The sequence below is a fragment of the Sapajus apella genome, unplaced genomic scaffold (assembly GCF_009761245.1).
Source record: "Sapajus apella isolate SASKATOON/1434 unplaced genomic scaffold, GSC_monkey_1.0 scaffold198, whole genome shotgun sequence".
In the NCBI taxonomy this organism is placed as follows: domain Eukaryota; kingdom Metazoa; phylum Chordata; class Mammalia; order Primates; family Cebidae; genus Sapajus; species Sapajus apella.
In genome coordinates this window covers 615976-634883 of record NW_022437138.1, presented here as the reverse complement: position 1 = coordinate 634883, position 18908 = coordinate 615976, and the positions used below count along the sequence as shown (strand labels likewise).

At 54.4% G+C, this 18908-nt stretch overlaps 1 protein-coding gene across 3 annotated transcripts in view; it reads right to left on the bottom strand.

Moving 5' to 3' along the window:
• Positions 1-18908, bottom strand: part of COMT (catechol-O-methyltransferase) — a 29935-nt gene that overhangs the window by 1467 nt on the left and 9560 nt on the right. Inside the window, exons 1-5 of one of the 3 annotated variants that reach the window (XM_032269752.1) lie at positions 16644-16769; positions 8011-8104; positions 6348-6633; positions 5434-5627; positions 4972-5103 (exon numbers count right to left, since the gene is read on the bottom strand). In XM_032269752.1, coding sequence (XP_032125643.1) covers positions 4972-5103; positions 5434-5627; positions 6348-6633 — 612 coding nt within the window. In that variant the 5' untranslated portion in view covers positions 8011-8104; positions 16644-16769. Of the gene's footprint in view, positions 1-30; positions 435-4971; positions 5104-5433; positions 5628-6347; positions 6634-8010; positions 8105-16643; positions 16770-18908 lie in introns of those variants that run through there. The other 2 variants (XM_032269750.1, XM_032269751.1) reach the window with 2 other exon arrangements.

Sequence of the window (18908 nt, the reverse complement as noted above, 5' to 3'; positions counted from 1 at the left end):
AAAAAAAAAAAAAAAAAAAAAGACTCAAGAGCCACCTGTAGAACTTGGGCCCTGTGAGGACAGGGACCTTTCTCTCATCCACTCCTGTATCCATCTCAGGAGTATCCATCCCTAGAACAGCATGTGGCACACAGTAGGTGCTCAATAAATGCTAGCTGGATGAGTGAGTGAAAACAGTGGGGCCCTCAACACCCAGTGCCAGAAATTCAGGCACCTAGGAGGGTGAGGCACCCAGGGAGAGGGGTTGCTGGTATGGTCCCTGGAGACAACATTGGCCTGACCAGGGTGATCCTGCAGGGCTGGGGTGGGGTGGACCTCCAACCAATAAGCCTGCCCTTTGGGGTCAGTTATGGACATCCCCAAGCTCCTGCATTTGCAGAACTCCCCCATCTCCACTGGTGCCTGGTACCTGGGAGGATTCCTCTGCCTGGGTTCTGTGCAGAAGGAAGGAGTTGTTACTGGACATGCAGCCACAGGGCATGGCCCCTGGGGCCCACCATCGGGAGAAGCCTCAGAGGATGCTTGCCCATCAAGGCTGCAAGGAGGGTTTGCTTACATCACATAAACGAGAGAAGCCTTGAGAGGAAGTGTCTGTCTGTGGGTAGGAGGGACTGACCAGGGCACGGGACACCCCAGTTACCTTGTCTTGGAGATCTGAGTTAACAAGCAATCTCAAACATGTAAAGTATAATAAAATCGGCCGGGCGCAGTGGCTCACGCCTGTAATTGCAGCACTTTAGGAGGCCAAGACAGGCGGATCACAGGCCAGGAGAGCAAGACCATCCTGGCCAACACGGTGAAACCTTGTCTCTACTAAAATTTCAAAAAACTAGCTGGGTGTGGTGGCTCACACCTGTAGTCCCAGCTACTCGGGAGACTGAGGCAGGAGACTTGCTTGAATGCGGGAGGCAGAGGTTGCAGTGAGGTGAGATCGCACCACTGCACTCCAGCCTGGGTGACAGAGCGAGACTCCATCTTAAAAACAAAAAAATAAAAATAAAGTATAGCAAAGTCAGTTCGCAGGCAGGTGCCTTGAAACTGGCATCTGACCCCATATCCCTCTGGGATGCGCCCAGGGAGTCCCACAGGGCTTGCAGCCATGCTGGTGGTGGGTGGCGGTCGTTTCCAGGCTGCATGCTGTGGAGACAGCAGAGAGGCTCTCAGGTGATAACATGGACACCACACAACTCCAAGGTCAGTGAAGTCAGGGGAGAGCCTCAAGGTCCAGAGTTGAACAGAATGTACCACCACGAATCACAATGTGTTTTCATTCAGAAAAACAAACAAACATAGAACCAAGCACCACCCAGGAGAATGACAGTGGCCCAGGCTCTAAGCAGGGCGGCTGCCTTCCGGTCTGGGCCAGGGAATGCACAAGATGAGTGAGGGTCCTGGGCTCCCAGACTCTTAAGGTCGTGCCAGGGGACTCAGGAGCCCAATCTGGTCACCAGGGAGATAGGTGACGGCAGTGGGCTGAAAGGCACCAGACACTCCAGCTGCACAGGTTAAACAGAAAAGGAGGGGAGGGCAGCATGGAGCGTGGGTCACCGTTGGAGGCTGCCAGGGGCCCAATCCTTTAGGAAACTGGTCAAGAGGGAAAAAGATGGCACCCATCCTGCCTGTCCCCAGATACTGCAAACATATCAACCGGCTACTCAGACTATCTGGAGAACTGGCCAAATGCACATCCGTGTCAGAGCAAGACTGAGAATCTAATGCTGTGGAGAAGTAACTGTCAGAGGAGCAGGTGACACTATGCTGAGATGGTTTTCAACTGTGCCCACCCTCCTGAGACTCTCCTCCCTTCAAGAGTTAGAGCCTCAGCCAGGCATATGCCCGTAAACCCAGCACTTTTGGGAGGCCGAGGCAGGTGGATCACCTGAGGTCAGGAGTTCAAGACCAGTCTGGGCAACATGGTAAAACCCCGTCTCTACTAAAAATATAAAATTAGCTGGGCATGGTGGCGCACACTTGTGATCCCAGCTACATAGAAGGCTGAGGCAGGAGAATGCACTTGAACCAGGGAGGCGGAGGTTGTAGTAAGCCCAGATCGTGCCATTACACTCCAGCCTGGGCAACAAGAGCAAAACTCCGTCTCAAAAAAAAGAGGCGGAGCATCACAGAGGTTGCTGTGAGCCAAGATCGTGCCACAGCACTCCAGCCTGGATGACGGAGCGAGACTCTGTGTCTTGAAAAAAAAAAAAGTTGGAGCTTCAATCTGGGCACACTTGTATTCCCAGCACTTTGGGAGGCTGAGGTAAGAGGATCACTTGAGGCCAGGAGTTTGAAATCAGTCTGGGCAACATAGGGAGACCCCATTTCTACAAAAAATGTTTAAATTAGCCTTGTGTAGTGGTGCGTGCCTGTAGTCCCAGCTACTCAGGAGGCTTGAGCTCAGGAGTTTGAGGCTGCAGTGAGCTATGATGGCATCATTGTACTCCAGCCTGGGCACAGAGCAAGACCCTGTCTTTTTTTTTATTTGTAAAGGGGGAGCTCATTCCTGTTCCTTTGGGTGTGGGCTGGACTTGGTGACTATGGCAGCCCTGTGGAGAGGCCACCTCAAAGCAGCTATCGATTTTGAATTGCCACCTGCTCCTGAGCCCCTCACCCCCCATGCCTCTGATGCTCACAGAGCCCACCGAGGAAGGGGTGGCTGGGCCCACACAGAGCCAGCCTGTCACCCAACCCTCTGCGAGGGGGCACAGGGTCCCGGCTGTGAGTGTGCAGATGTGTGTTTAACAAGGACAGCCATTCCCAATTCATGACTTTGCTTCCTTTGAGATAATTACCAGCTCTGCACGAGCAGCACTGAGAAAACTATTAGTTTCCTAGTTATTAAACTGCAGTATTTGCTACTTTTCTATAAAGGCAGGTTCGTGTGATTATCACACATACCACAGCTGCTGAAATCCTGCCCCAGTGACTCAGGCCCAGCTGCGGGTCTTTCCTGCCAAAGTGAAGCCCGTCTGGCTGAGCGCTGGCTCTGTGCCGTCAATACCCAATTGCCACAGCTGCCCTGTCCTGGCCTGCAGGTCTCCCTCCCACCCTCCCACTGCCCGCCCCCTTGGCTAATACAGGTCCTTCCTCTCCACAGCCAGGGCCCAGCGCCTCCTCGTGAGTTCCAGAGCATCTGAAATGCCCTCTCCACAGCCCTCTCTTTCCATGCTCCACAAGGCTGACGGATCTTTCCAGAAAACAAGGTTTTTGGGTTGTTTTTGAGACAGAGTCTCGCCCTGTTGGCCAGGCTGGAATGCAACAATGCAATCTCAGCTCACTGCAACCTCCACCTCCTGGGTTCAAGCGATTCTCCTGCCTCAGCCTCCTGAGTAACTAGGAGGCTGGCCACCATGCCTGGCTAATTTATTGTATCTTTAGTAGAGACAGGGTTTCACCATGTTGGCCAGGCTGGTCTCGAACTCCTGACCTCATGATCCGCCCACCTCAGCCTCCCAAAGTGCTGGGATTACAGGCGTGAGCCACTGCGCCCGGCCTGTTGTGTTAAGAGCCGGAATCTCGCTGTCACCCCATGATGGTCACCACTCCTGGACTCAAACAGTCTTTCATCCCTAGCCTCCTGAGTAGCTCACTATGGGTGCACACCACCACACCGAGCTAATTTTTAAAAAATAGGGCCGGGCGCGGTGGCTCACGCCTGTAATCCCAGCACTTTGGGAGGCCGAGGCGGGTGGATCACGAGGTCAAGAGATCGAGACCATCCTGGTCAACATGGTGAAACCCCATCTCTACTAAAAATACAAAAAATCAGCTGGGCATGGTGGCGTGTGCCTGTAATCCCAGCTACTCAGGAGGCTGAGGCAGGAGAATTGCCTGAACCCAGGAGGTGGAGGTTGCGGTGAGCCGAGATCGCGCCATTGCACTCCAGCCTGGGTAACAAGGGCGAAACTCCGTCTCAAAAAAATATATATTTTTTTTGGTAGAATATTTTTGTTGCCATGTTGCCCAGACTGGTCTCAAACTCTTGGCCTCAAGCGATCCTCCTGCCGTAGCCTCCCAAAGTGCAGGGATTACAGGCATGAGCCCCCAAGCCCGGCTCCAGAAGACGGGTGTAACCTCACCCTCACCTGCTGAAAATCCTGTGTGCCCTGACTCCCGTTGTTCCTGGGTCATCCTGCACCCTTTCACACTCAGGCTTCCGCTAGTGCTGGTTCCTTCCAATCTGTGTCCAGGGCCCAGCAGCTCTACCCAGACAGGCATGGGGGCTGTGCCCCTCGTGCTCCTGGTCCTGCTGCCAACAGCAGTGTCGTTTCTGGGAGAGCTGCAGGTGAGCAAGCACCCGATGGGCAGGCCGTGGGGGTGGGTGTCCCAAGCCCACTGGAGGATCACAGAGCCACGCAGTGTCACTGACCATCAGGTGTGGGGCAGTGTGTCTTTGATGTGAGGCTCCTTAAGCATCAGTTTGTGAAGAGCCACCAGTGCCCACGCCCCCCAGGCAGGATGGACAGCCCCACCCACTGCGTAGCCTCACTCGGGGGCACTCAGGGTCCTCGCCCGTGGGGCTGGGTTGGGAGAGTGCACAAGATGGGGCCTCAGGAGGAAGATCTGCAGGAGATGTGCTTTCTTTGCAGCAGCACCAGCTCACCTGGGGAGAGCAGGCCGAGCCCTGAGCGGCCCCTCCCCACCCCGTCTCCTCGGTGCTGTGCCCTTTCTGCCCTGGTGTCTGGTCTGGGGTGTGCACCCCACTTCTGCCACCCAGTTTGTCCCTGCACAGGCAAGCTGGCTCCCCAGTTCTCAACAGGCCATGCAGCCAGGCCCCTGGCCTGGCTCTCCACCTGGCTCCACCCACCACAGGGCCTCCTCAGCCCCCCACACTCCCAGACCTCAGGTGGTGCCTCCAGAGCAAGCTGTGTCCGCACAGGCCTCGGCTGGGGTGCCTGACTCTTTGGAGAGGTTGAGGCTGACCGAATGGGCCCTGGGCAGCAGCTGGCACAGGTCATCCTGGTTGGGGCTCACCTCCAGGAGGAGCGTGTCCGGCAGGTAGCGGTCCTTCCAGTGGTCGAGGAAGACCATGTCCAGCGTGTCCACATCATACTTCTTCTTCAGCTGGGGGATGATGTCCTGGGACGCCCCAACCACAACAGTGACCTGGAACAGTGCCTGTCAGTGCCCACGCCCACACAGACAGGAGCCCATCCCTACACACCCATATAGGCGTTCATCAGTTCTCCTTAGGGTTCTGGGGAGACAAGGCCCCTCTCTGTCCCTGCCCCTCCTGGTGCCACCTTGGCAATTTCCCCAGAGTGTGAGACCACCCTCACCAAGCTGCCTGGGGGGGGTCCTTCCTCAGCCCCAGGCCGGGAAGCACTGAGGGGCCTGGTGACAGTGGGTTTTCAGTGAACATGGTGTGAACCAGGCCCTTCCTGCCCACAGCCCGGGCCCTTCTTCCAGGTCTGACAACGGGCCAGGCCTGCGCACCTTGTCCTGCACGCCTGCGAAATCCACCATCCGCTGGGTGATGGCAGCGTAGTCGGGGCTGATCTCGATAGTGAGCAGCCTTGCGCCTGGTGACAGCAAGCGGGCCATGCGCACGGCCGAGTAGCCGCAGTAGGCCCCCAGCTCCAGCAGCACGGAGGGCTGGTGCTCCTGAATCACCGCATCCATGATCTTGCCTGTGCAGGGTGGGGGACGTGGAGAAGTGAGCACAGACGGAGGGAGGGGAACTTGGACCCCGTCATGGCCCCCCAACCTCTCCCAAAGAGCAACAGCCCCTCCCAAATGCCTGGCCTCTGGCCCTCCCCTGCCCACCCTCCCTACCTACTGGAGGGGTCTTTTACCTCCCTGGGGTCCCCGCCCCAAGGACCTGGCCCCTACTGTGAATACCATGGTCCCTTAGCCTCTATGCTCACACTGGTCCCTGACTTTTCCACCCTTCCTAGCTGGCCCTAGGGTGTCCTAATCCAGAGCTGCCTTCTCTGGAGCCCCAACCCCCGGGGGGGGGCCCCCCCACCGAGGTGGTGCTGGCTTCCTGAGTCAGGCAGCACAGCCTGGGGTATAAGCAGGGGCGGCCTGGAAGAACCTGCCTGACTGGTTCCCAGGGAGGTCGCTTGGTGGCCACAGCAGAGTTCTAGAGGGACCAAACCACTGTCAGACCCTGTGAGTATAGGGGCCTGATGTCCTAGTGAGGCAGGCAACAGGATCTAGAGGAATCATCAGGGACCCTGGTGCCCTGGGACATCAGAGGAGCCCCCCACCCCCAGCCCTATCTGGGCATATCCTAGGGTTCCCAGCCACCTGGAAATGGGGTGATAACAACCCTCTCCCATAACGGCTTCGGTGCCTGGCCCCGAGTCCCTGTCCCAGGGCTCAGCATCTGCCGGCCAGAACCCCACCTTTTTTGTCACCCACGTTCATGGCCCACTCCTTCTGCTCGCAGTAGGTGTCAACGGCCTCCAGCACGCTCTGTGCATTCCCGCGCTCCGCATGCTGCAGCACATGGTGCAGGATGCGCTGTTCCTTGGTGTCACCCATGAGCAGGTTGCGGATAGGCTGCAGGACACACTCGTTCCAGACGATAAGGCACAGGCCCCAGCTCCACTGTCTCAGGAGCAGCAGCTGCACGGTCAGCAGCACCAGGCCCAGCGCAGCTCCCAGCAGCAGAGGCGGAGCCTCCAGCATCTGCAGGGCGGAAGGGGCCGGGCGCCAGTGCTCTGCCACCTTCCTGCTGCACCCACACGCCCCTCCGCTTGGGGTGCTACCATCATCCCCTTGTATTCCCAGAGGGGCAAGGTTTAGAGAAGCCAGCCATGCGTCAGTTGCCTAACAGGTCAGTGCCAGGGCGCTCGCCTTTCCGCCCCCTTCAGCGCTCTCACGTGGACAGAGCAGGTGAGTGCCTCTGGCCGTCCTGTGTGGAGACTGCTGGGTCGCACTCCCTAGCCCTGGGTGCTTCCCCAAGCAGCCCAGGGATTCTCTCTCTCTCTCTCTCTTTTTTTTTTTTTGAGGAGTCTTGCTCTGTCACCAGGCCGGAATGCAACTTACGCCTCCTGGGTTCAAGCGATTCTTCTGCCTCAGCCTGTCGAGTAGCTGGGACTACAGAGCCGCCCGCCACCACGCAGCCCAGGGATTCTCTAAAACCATGCAGAATACAGAAGCAACGTGGACCCAGGCTGTTGCCTCCCAGCCAGATTAGAGGAAACCCAGGTGCAGGAAGGCCCCATGGCCCGGAGTTGCGGGTAGTGAGGGCTGGCCCTAGGAGAGGCTGTGTGGTGCAGCCCGTCAGCCCCGTGTGGGGAGCCCGTGCTGGTCACCCATGCTCTGGATGCTCCAGATTCATGTGGCCCTTTTATTGAGTTTCCAAGTAAGGACGCTGGCAGTCCCCAGGCCAGGTACACCAGGACAGACCCACTCGCTTGGGGACAGTGACGTGGCATCGGTCCTAGGTGAGAAAGGCCAGCTGCCCACCACAGTGTACCTCGTGGGGCACAGTGAAATTATGGTGAATGACCCCACTTGAAACCCATTTCAAATCCTCTGGTGAGTGACCCTCTGGACAGGTAGCCTGGAAACCTGTCAGACAGAAGCCTGGTGAGGGGACCCAGCAGGCAGAGCGCAGAGCAGAGGACGCCTGAGGCAGAAACCCAGGGGTTCAGATCACAGACCCTGAAATGGGACGGGACACAAGGAAACTCTCTAGGGTCCCTGTGATCACTCAGAGGTCTTTCTGGGATGGGCCCTGGACTCCCAGTGGCACAGGAGATCCCAGTCTCCGCTGGATGCTCTGCATTAGGAAGGCACACCCAGTCGAGGAGGCAGCCCCAGGGCCACAGAGGGGGCACCCCTGGAAGCTGGCCTCAGGGTACCAGAGGACACAGCAGAAGAGAACAGGGAAACAGAGGCTCCGCCCCAGGGAGAGGCCATGTGGACACCCGGTTCTAGGGGGTTTCAGGCCACGTGGCCTATTTACACAGGCAGAGTAGTCAGCAGGCCTGTGCACATGCATAGGGCTGGAATCTGTACCTGCCCTAGACTGACCCCGGCTTCCATTGGCCAGCTCACCTTCAGAGCACCTCTGAGCGGGCTCCAGCCCTCTGGCTGCGGGAAGGGTCTGGGCTCTCCTTCTCTGAGCTCAGCAGCAAAGCAGATGTAATTTCTGTGGAGATCAGTTTTACTTTTGGATAATCATCAACAGAAACCCTAACCTGGTGATGACCAAGGTCCAGATATCTGAGCCCCTTCCCCAGAGGCCAGCCTGGCCTGAGCCTTCCCTAGCAGGGCGAGGGCAATGCTTCACCTTTTTGGCCTCAGAAGAGACAGCAGAAGGCCTCAGAGAGGCCAAGGGACATCCCTACTAGTGTCCCCCAGTCAGGGACCCCAGATGTGGGAGTGAAACACAGGAGGAAGGAACCACTTTGCTCAAGTTGTATTTCCCCTGAAGAGTCATTAGTACCTTGGAAATGTATAAGATCAAGGGCTAGTTTACCAAGAACACACACAAACCAGTAAGAGAAAGATGGCAGATGGGTCACGGTGGCCAACGTGCAGCTCACAGGAAAAGGCCAAAGGCCAGAGCCCCAGGCAGGCAAACGGAACCTGCTGCAGGGCTCAGTCCAGTGGGGGTGCCCCTGTCCACAGCTGCAGGAGTGACCCACCTGCTCTGCCACCCTGGGGAAGGGTTCAAGGCCTGCAGGGCAACCGACGGCTTCCCTAAGGACAGTGTCCTTATTTTGGCAGGAGGATGACAGGGAACTGTAGTGGAGAGGGGCCATGCAGACCTGAAGCGGCCAGAACTTTCCACCTTGCTTCTTTCTTCACCGGTGGAATTTCCTGCGACACTCCTTGTTCTGTTTCCTATTATTTATCTGTTACGGCTTATTTATCTATTAGGACTACCAGTAGTATTTTCGTGGTCAGATAATGGGCCATTTTGTTTACTCTCTGCATTTTAAAAACACTAGTAAGTGTTAGAAATATCCCAAATTGAAAGGGCTATTCTGCTGAAACAGCGAATGACTTGGTAGACCTTGGAGTCCCGAAGTATAAATCCTCGCCTAATACTTGAATTGTGTAAGAATTTGGCTTTGGAATCTCTAATCTCTAGGTCCATCTGTTCATGTTTGTAGGCGGTGTCCTCCAGGGCCTAGTGGGGAGGCAGCAGGGGGGAGGAGTCCCCTTCCTTTGCCAGGCAGGAGGGGCTGGCCCACCCCACTCTGCGGGCTGGGCCCAGCTGGTGCCAGGACGCACCCAGTGCCCTCCTGTCCCACCTGCCCGCGGCTCTGCGGCCAACCGGGCCCCAATGGCCAAGAGCCATGGGGGCTGGGGAAGCGCTGGAGGCCAAAGACTCAAAGGCCAACACGCCCCGGCCCCCACGCAGTGCCTGGGGAAAGGGGCTTCAGTGCCCACCTCACGGGGCCCTCCAGCGACCCCCGGAGGAGAGGGCTGGGATTCCCTTTGAGTGTGAGGAACTGCAGCCAGAGCAGGGGGACTGGCTGCCCCAGGCCACCAGCCGAGCGCTGGCCACTGCCCACCCCACCTCCCGACGGCCTCGCTCGGGCTAACCGCCAACGCTCCGCCCCAGCCCCGTGGGATCTCCCAGCTAGCGCGGGAGGGGAGGCCCCGCCCACCAGGCCGAGAGGAAGACGGGGCCACGCCCACTCAGCCCACGGAGGAGGGCGGGACCACACCCACCTGGCCAATCCGGGGCTGACCCTGCGCTGTCACCGGCCACTGCCCAGTTTCGCTGGACGAAGGGCAGGCTACTGAGCAAACGGAGGGCCGGTCCCGAAAAGCCGAGAATCAGGCCTCCTTTTAAAGAAAGCCACATAGAAACCCGCCCACACCACTCAGAGCTGCTCGGATGTTCCCGGCGCTGGGATTGTGCCCCGTCAGCCTTTCTTGGGGAAAAGGAATAGCTCCTTTAGCTTGGGGTCCCAGGACCCCAGAGTGGGCACCCCAGCTGAGTGTCCGACTCTGGACCCCTATGATCCGATCGCCTTACTTTGGCTGCGTGGCCTGGGGAGCCTTAAGAGTCCCCCTTACCTTGCAGAGATGTAAAAAGAAACAGTTTTTTTTCTTTTTACGCGAGTGCAGGCGGGAGGATTGAGGGGAATCCTTTCTTCTGCTTTTGTGTATGTTTGAAATGTGCTGTTTTGTTTTTGTTTTGAAACAGGGTCTCACTCTGCCGACCAGCCTGGAGTGCAGTGGCACGATCACAGCTCGCTGCAGCCTCGACCTCCTGCGCTCAGGCGATCCTCCTGCCTCAGCACCCCAAGTAGCTGGGACGACAGATGTGCACCACCCCACACCGGCTTTTGCTTTTGTTTTGTAGAGATGGGTGAAGAGGGTGTTCTCAATATTTTGCCCAGGCTGGTCTACTGAGCTCAAGCAATCCACCCCCTTAGCCTCCCAAAGTGCTGCGATTACAGGCGTGAGCCACTGTGACCGGCTGGCTTTTTTTTTTTTTTTTGAAAATAACAAGTGTTAACAAGGATGTGATGAAATTGGAACCCTCCTGAATTGCTGGTGAATGCTGTGGAAAACAGTTTGGAATCTAAAAATAGGTATTAAAAACCTCTTCTTTTTTTTTTTTTTTTTTGAGACGGAGTTTCGCTCTTGTTACCCAGGCTGGAGTGCAATGGCGCGATCTCGGCTCACCGCAACCTCCGCCTCCTGGGTTCAGGCAATTCTGCCTCAGTCTCCTTTAAAAACCTCTTTTATGCCTATAATTGTACTTAACATCGGAGACAGGAAGGAATAAGGGAAGAAAATAACAAACAAACAGCCAACCAATATTTCATTTAAATCTGTGAAATGCTATGCAAATGCTGAAGAGTGATTTACTTCCATTTATGTGGTCACTTTCAAAACAGGTGTAATGTGATACTGAAAAAAATGTATGTTCTGTGGACCTGGGGTGAAGAATTCTATAACTATTCACTGAGTTTACTTGTTCCAGGTCTGAGTTCAAATCATAAATGTCCCTGTTAATCTATCTCGTTGATCCGTCGAATACTAACAATGTGGTGTCAAAGCAAAGTCTCCCACTATTATTGTGCGGGAGTCCAAGTCTCTTTATAAGTCATTAAGAACTTGCTTTATGTTGGTAGTTCTTTAATAAGAATGTGGGCCAGTTGCGGTGGCTCACGCCTGTAATCCCAGCACTTTGGGAAACCGAGTCGGGTGGATCACAAGGTCAGGAGTTCGAGACCAGCCTTACCAACATAATGAAACCCCGTCTCTATTTAAAAAAAAAGAATGTGGTCAGGCCTGGTGCCTCAGGACTGTAATTCCAGCACTTTGGGAGGTTGGGATGGAGGATTGCTTGAGCCCAGGAGTTCCATACCAGTCTGGGCAACATGGCAAGACACCATCTCTACAAAAAATTTAAAAATTAGGCGGGGTATGGTGGCTCGTGCCTGTAATCCCAGCACTTTGGGAGGCCGAGGCAGGCATATCACCTGAGGTTGGAAGTTCGAGACCGGCCTGACCAGCATGGAGAAACCCTGTCTCTACTAAAAATACAAAATTAGCCAGGTGTCATGGCACATGCCTGTAGTCCCAGCTACTAGGGAGGCTGAGGCAGGACAATCACTTGAACCCTGCAGGAAGGGGCAGAGCTTGCAGTCAGCCAAGATTGTGCCACTGTACTCCAGCCTGGGTGACAGAGAGACTGTATCTCAAAAAAAAAAAAAAAAAAAAAGAAAAGAAAAGAAAGAAATTGTTAAAATGGTAAATTATAAATTCCGTCTATTTTGCCATGATTAGAAAAATATGGCTGGGCGCACGCCTGTAATCCCAGCACTTTGGGAGGCCAAGGCTGGCAGATCACCTGAGGTCAGGAGTTCAAGACCAGCCTGCCCAACATCGTGAAACCCTGTCTCTACTAAAAATATAAAAATTACTTGGGCATGGTAGTGGGTGCCTGTAATCCCAGCTACTTAGGAGGCTGAGGCAGGGAGAATTGCTTGAACCTGGGAGGCAGCGCTTGCAGTGAGCAGAGATTGTGCCATTGCATTCCAGCCTGGGTGACAGAGTGAGGCTGTTTAAAAAAAAAAGGCAAACCCTGTTCCTGGCCCTCCCCATTCCAAAAATGAAAAGGGCCATGCCATTCCCCATAAAGAAGTGGGATACAGAAAAACAAGCACAGCTCCCGCCCCCTGGGGGACACAGGCACTCAGGAGAGCCTCTCTGCCAACCACAGCTGCTACTGCTGCCCATCTGGCCACTGCCTGCCGCAGCTCAGCCCAGTGGCAGGGTCTGCATGCTGCCCCTTGGAGGGACACCCATCTTCCTTCTGCAAGGCAGGAGAAGGGGCCCTCTTGATCATAGGACAATATGCCCACCCCATGCTCTTCCTTGCACTATGCACACAGTCTGTGTAGCCAGCGGCCGGCCAGGATGGACCATATCCTTTGCTCACAGATGGCACACAGAAGGGCAAAGGCATGCCCTCTCTCCCCAAACAGTAATCACACCCCCGCCTCCCCCAAACCTTCCTTATTTTAAGCATGTACTGGAGAATTCTCCCTGCAAGACTAACCCCAAAACCTGTGACCTCCAACTTCCATCACTGTGTATCTTTCTGGAGACGTGAAGGAGGCAATCAATGCTTGGCATCCGGGAGGAGACCCCAGCCCACCCTTAGGCCAAGGTGGGAGATGGGCAGGTCTCCCATTGACCCCAGGGCCAACCATTCTGGGATCCTTTGTAATAAAAGGGCTTTGTCACATCCAGCCTGATGCTCAAATCTCATCAAGGTCTGCACATGGGGGCATCCACCCATTCTGTGGGGTGCCTGCTCCTGCCTAGCCTTCCAGGGTGCCTGGGAGCCTGAGTAGCTCCCGAAAGTTAGGAAAAGAAGTGAGGACATCCCAGAGGATTTTACAGTTGTCCCAAATGAGTCCCAGGAGGACAATCCCGCAGCTGATGTGGGAGCTGGCAGATGACTCTCACCATGCAGCCATGATGGGGGTGGGGCCAGCGAGTGTGCACAGCTGCCTGGGCAGTGGGCTGGAGCGGGCCTGAATTGGCTCCCAGCCGGCCCCACTACACCCATCGGGAGCGCTGCTGCCTTCGTATCCGTGTCCTCACAGCCTGAGGCTGCCCAGGGGAGAGTCCTCCAGGGTCCTATGCCCCTTCAGGCCTGCAGCCTCTGCACCCCCACTCCATGTGGCAGCCACTGCCCTCCATCTCCATCTCACTCTCTGGGCACCGCCAGCTGCCATCCTAAAGGGGGAGGAGCTGCAGGAATGGAGTCAAGAGGCTGCACCCACAAATGCAGCTGGCAGGTTTCCCCATAGGCCGTTTCCAGCCAGGCTGCTCCTTCTCCTCCCAAGCCACATGTGCGTGCACGTGTGAGGGCATCCTCACGGCCTCACAACGCGCTGGGACACAGGCAGCTGTGCTTGGCATCTCCGAGTCTGAAGAGCATGAAGTGTCTGGGGCTCAGTGCCAGGCCTGCCCAAGCTTCTCTGCCCAGCGCACCGCTGCATAGCCAGAGAGCCTATCACCTCTGTCACCTGGTCAGTACCCTCTCTCACACTGAACACACCCTAGATAACATTCATCTTCCTCGATTTTATTTCTTTAGAGACAGGGTCCTGCCCAGTTGCTCCGTGCTGCGGCGTGACATGGCTCATGGCAGCTGCAGCCTTTAATTCCCAGGCTCAAGCTATCCTCCTGAGTAGCTGGGACCATAGGTGCGCGCCACTGCATCTGGTCTCATCTTTCTTGAAAAGACAGGAATGTTTCCCATAAATATACTGTAAGTAACATCAGTCGGATGAGACTCTGAAAAATCCTTTAAAAATATGAACTGTGGCTGGAGGACTGGCCACACCCATAATCCCAACACTTTAGGAGGCTGAGGTGGGAGGATCCTTTGAGCCCAGGGGTTCAAGACCACCCTGGGCAACATAGTAAGACTCTGTCTCTAAAAGAAATTTAAAAACAAACTAATTTTATTTTATTTATTTATTTATTTATATAAAGACGGGGTTTCACCATGTTGGTCAGGCTGGTCTTGAACTCCTGACCTCAGGTGATCCGCCCGCCAAAAGTGCTTGGATTTTTTGCCTCCAAAGTGCTTGGATTACAGGCGTGAGCCACCACGCCCGGCCAAAAACAAACTAATTTTATGACCTGGTGTCTAGGCTTATTTTTTAAAATCCATAAAAGATAACTAGAAAACGACTTTGGCCCCTTTGCAAAGATCTGGGGTCCATCAGTTTTGCTCATTCTGCCATCGCCTCTGTCTGAAGAGTGTTTGACACTTAGGTCTCTGTCCACCCACATCTTCCTGCTCACATTCCTGGGAGGAGGAAGATGGCCACCAGGGGCCACGGAGAGGACCGGGCTGCACAGCAAGCTCAGGAGAGCTCGGGTTGTGCCCCGAAACAGGTGTGCATTCCCCACTGTCCACAGAGGGCTAACACACGGCTGCAGTGCCCCTTGGAAAGGCCCCTGGCATTTGGGGCACACTGTCCTTGCTATTCCAAAACACAGGACCAATGCCAACAGCTCCTGGCACACTGAGAGCCACTGTGGCTTGAACATGCCTCATCCTGCTCTCACAGGGCTGGCGGCCCAGTGCAGGAGACAAGCACAGAGCCATAGGCCTGAGGACAAACAGGACACAGGTGGCAGGAAGGAGGCCAGGTGTAAGCGTTTACACACCGGGGCCACTCAGCTCTGCACACAGGTCCCGCACGCACAGGTCCCGCACGGAGGCTGCAGAGGGCCCTGCCTGGGGCTTGCTCAACAGGGATGGAAACCCCCAGCAAAGGCTGGAACTGGTGCAAGCAGACCTGCTCCTCTGGGCTGAACCAGGACGCCAGCAGGAGATTTGACTGCGATCCAGTCATGCAGGGAGAGCCAGCACAGGCGCTTAGAGTCAGACCAGGGAGCAGCAGGCAGGCCACACACTTGGGCGGGGCCTGTGGACAGACTGAAAGGACAGCTCAGAGGCCAGCCTGGGAGACCCCACCGCCTCAGCCTAGCCCCGTGCTCATCTGTGGACCAGGGGCTGGCCACTCACCTCCATCCAGCCTCTGGGAATCTAAAGAAATGACCAGAAGTTTAATGGTCACAAAATACCCATCAAGCCGGGCATGGTGGAGTGCCTGTACCTGCAGCTCCTTGGGGAGCTGAGGTGGGAGGATTGTTTAAGCCCAGGAGCCGGAGGCTGCAGTGAGCTGGGATTTCATCACTGCCCTCCAGCCTGGGCAACAGACCCTGTCTCTAAAACACCACCGCCACCATCCGCCAACACCATGGTAAACTCCATCAGACCCAGGTGCGGCCTCATCTCTCTCTGCAGCACTCTCCTGAGAGGAAGGAGGACGCAGAGGACCAGCCTCTCACGCCCTGACACCTGAGAAGAGGTGAGACAGAGAACCTGCCCTGAGCACCCTGTGAGGAGCCTGCCTGCTATTTCTGTAGATGAGCTTTATCAGAACACACAGTTGGCCGGGCACGGAGGCTCACGCCTATAATCCCAGCACTCTGGGAGGCTGAAGTGGGTGGCTCACCTGAGGTCAGGAGTTCAAAACCAGCCTGATCAACATGGTGAAACCCCCATCTCTACTAAAAATACAAACAAAATTAGCCGGCCATGGTGGTGCATGCCTGTAATCCCAGCTACTTGGGAGGCTGAGGCAGGAGGAGAACTGCTTGAACCCTGGAGTGGGAGGTTTCAGTGAGCTGAGATTATGCCCCTGCACTACAGCGTGGGCAACAAGAGTGGAACCTCTGTCTCAAAAGTAGAGGAAAAGAAAAAGAATAAAGAGCCCACAATTGCACACACACACTGGCTGTGGCTGCTTTCACCCGACCACAGCAGAGGTAAGCAGTGGCAAGAAAGACTTCACCCCACACGGGGAAAGGGGCTGGTGTAGAAGGGAAGGGGTCAGAATAGAAGGTTAGAGGACCAGGCAGAGGGCAGCCTCCTGTGGCTTCCCCTGCCTGGTATCCTCAGTTGGGCCAGGCCCCCAGGCTCAGGGGAAGGCTTTGTTTTTGTTTTTCGGCATTTGTTTGTTTTTCTTTCTCTCTTTATTATTCTATTAAATTTAAAGACGGGGTTTCACCATGTTGGTCAGGCTGGTCTTGAACTCCCGACCTCAGGTGATCCGCCCGCCTTGGCCTCCAAAGTGTTTGGATTACAGGCATGAGCCACCACACCCAGCCCTGGCTAACTTTAAAAAATTATTTTAGTAGCGACAGCATCTTGCTACATTGCCCAGGCTGGTCTTAAACTCCTGGCCTCGAGTGACTCTGCAGCCTTGGTCTTCCAAAGTGCTGGGATTACAGGCGTGAGCCACACTGCACCCAGCCTCACACTGACTTCTAGCAGCTCAAGGCCGCATTCCTAGCGTGATCCTAGCCCCCTTCAAAGTGCCTGCCTGAGAAACTCAAGGTTACCAAGAGAATTTCCCGTGTGTTCAGGCCAACGCCTGAAGATGGGGCCCCTGTCTCCCAGTCTCTGTGGGACGTTGGGGACCTGACTTCAATAAGCCCCAGTGGCCAGTCCAAGGCCAACCCTCCCTTCCTGCTTTTGATAATTTTCCACTTTCCTGACTCCACTGAGTCACCGCTGTTCTCCCTCCCCACCTCCCACTTCTTTGCACAAATTGGAGCCGAGCTCGCTCTTTCCCGTCCTGTCACTGGTCACCAAATATTATAATTCCTGTCCTTACCACTTTAATGTCCGGCTGTGTTTCTCTGTGATCAGGGGCTACGATGGACTCTCGGAACCGGAGGCCACAGTGTGCACAGAGACCGGAGTTCCTTCTGCGCTGCCTGCCTATGTGGGAGTCATGTGGCTTGATTTGTAATCCAACGCTCTGGAAGAACATCGGTGAGGACAAACATTGCTGCTGCTGCTGCTTCTTTTTTTTTTGAGATAAAGTTTCACTCCTGTTGCCTAGGCTGGAGTGCAATGGTGTGATCTCGGCTCATTGCAACCTCCACCTTCTGGGTTCAAGCCATTCTTCTGCCTCACCCTCCCGAGTAAATGGGATTACAGGCGCACGTCACAACACCTGGCTAATTTTTTGTATTTTTAGTAGAGACAGGGTTTCACCATGTTGGTCAGGCTGGTCTTGAACTCCTGACCTCAGGTGATCAGATGTTACTTCTTATGATTCCGAGTAAAGCTCTGAGGTGCTGAGAGTCCCAGGCTTCTTCTGAACGGTACCTACGTCCTGGGCTGGAAGTTCTTCTTCCTGGCCTCATTACCAGAGGGGATTCACTCCCTGACTCCTGGCAGAGCCATCTTGCCCCCTCTGTTCTATGTTCCTGCTCCTCCTGTGGGAGCTTCTTCCTGGAGCCCTGCTCATCATGCGGAAACAAAACTCCCAGGAACAACAAGCATGCCTCTGTCTGCTTCCTTCCAAGAATGATTTGGAACATCAGTGGCTCCTTTGGGATACCTGAGAGCTCCCCAAGCTAGCTCCTCTCAGGCCTTTCCCTTCCTATCACCTTGACACCCCCTGCTTTCTCTTGAAGGAGATGCCCCTTTCAAGTCTGGTCTCCTCCACCCTTCGGTCCCTGCGGAAGGCCTCTCTCTTCCCCCTCCTGCCCTTCAACTCCCCACAGTCCCCGGGACTTTAGGCTTTCTGCCCCATCAGGGGCTCGCAGTGCCTCAGGGAGCCCCAAAAGCAACAGCTGAGCTCCCTGGAAACATGTAGTCACTTATCCATCAGGGCAAAAAAAGTCGTAAAGGTCTTATCCATGAATACAGGTAGAAAGCTTTCCCCTCACACTGAGCAAGTGACTCTTAACTTGTCCAATTTGCCAGAAACACAGGTTGGATAAAAATGTAAAATGGGACTGGGGTGGTGGCTCACACCTTGTAATCCCAGCACTTTGGGAGGCCGAGGCAGGTGGATCACTTGAGGATAGGAGTTCAAGACCAGCCTGGGCAACACAGCAAGACCCTGCCTCTAAAAAGAAAAAAAGGAAAAAGAAAAAAAAAAAAAAATATAAATAAAACAAAAAAAAAAAAAAAAGAACTAGCTCTCATATAAACTAGTGAGTTATGTTTTGTTAATTGCATTTGATAATATATTACCCTAAAAAAGCTTCCAAGATCTCTTTGTAAACTTTCAACCTCACTAAGTGAAGTTAAATAGTAGACAATCATTGAATATCTAAGTAATGCCTGAATAGGAGAAAGTGCTGAAACATTCATTATTAAGCATAACTTTATGTACTTTTTGGCCTCTTATTTTAATATGGTACAGACTGGCTAAAGATATTCTAGTCTGTTAATAGACATGTTCTTGGCACTTAAAAATATTGTGCTATAGCCGGGCGCGGTGGCTCATGCCTGTAAGCCAGCACTTTGGGAGGCCGAGGCGGGTGGATCACAAGGTCAAGAGATCGAGACCATCCTGGTCAACATGGTGAAACCCCGTCTCTACTAAAAATACAAAAAAAATCAGCTGGGCATGGTGGCGCATGCCTGTAATCCCAGCTACTCAGGAGGCTGAGGCAGGAGAATTGCCTGAACCCAGGAGGCGGAGGTTGCGGTGAGCCGAGATCGTGCCATTGCACTCCAGCCTGGGTAACAAGAGCGAAACTGTCTCAAAAAAAAAAAAAAAAAATTGTGCTATAACAAGGATATATCTCTAGAGATTATAAGATGGTATATTCATAAAATTTGCTAATAAACTGGTAAATGACAGACAATTCCCAATTGTCTTCTTCGTAGTTTTCTCTGTAAAATCATCACTTTATGGGCAGGTGTGGTGACTCATGCCTGTAATCTCAGTGCTTTGGGACGCTGAGGTTGGAGAATTACTTGAGCCCGGGAGTTCAAGGCTGCAGTGAGTGAGTTCTGCTTGTGCCACTGCACTCCAGCCTGGGCAACAGAGCAAGATGCTGTCTCTTAAAAAAAATAAATACAGGTTACTAATGGTTTAAAAATCATAATCAGTATATGAAAACAAAACTCCTAG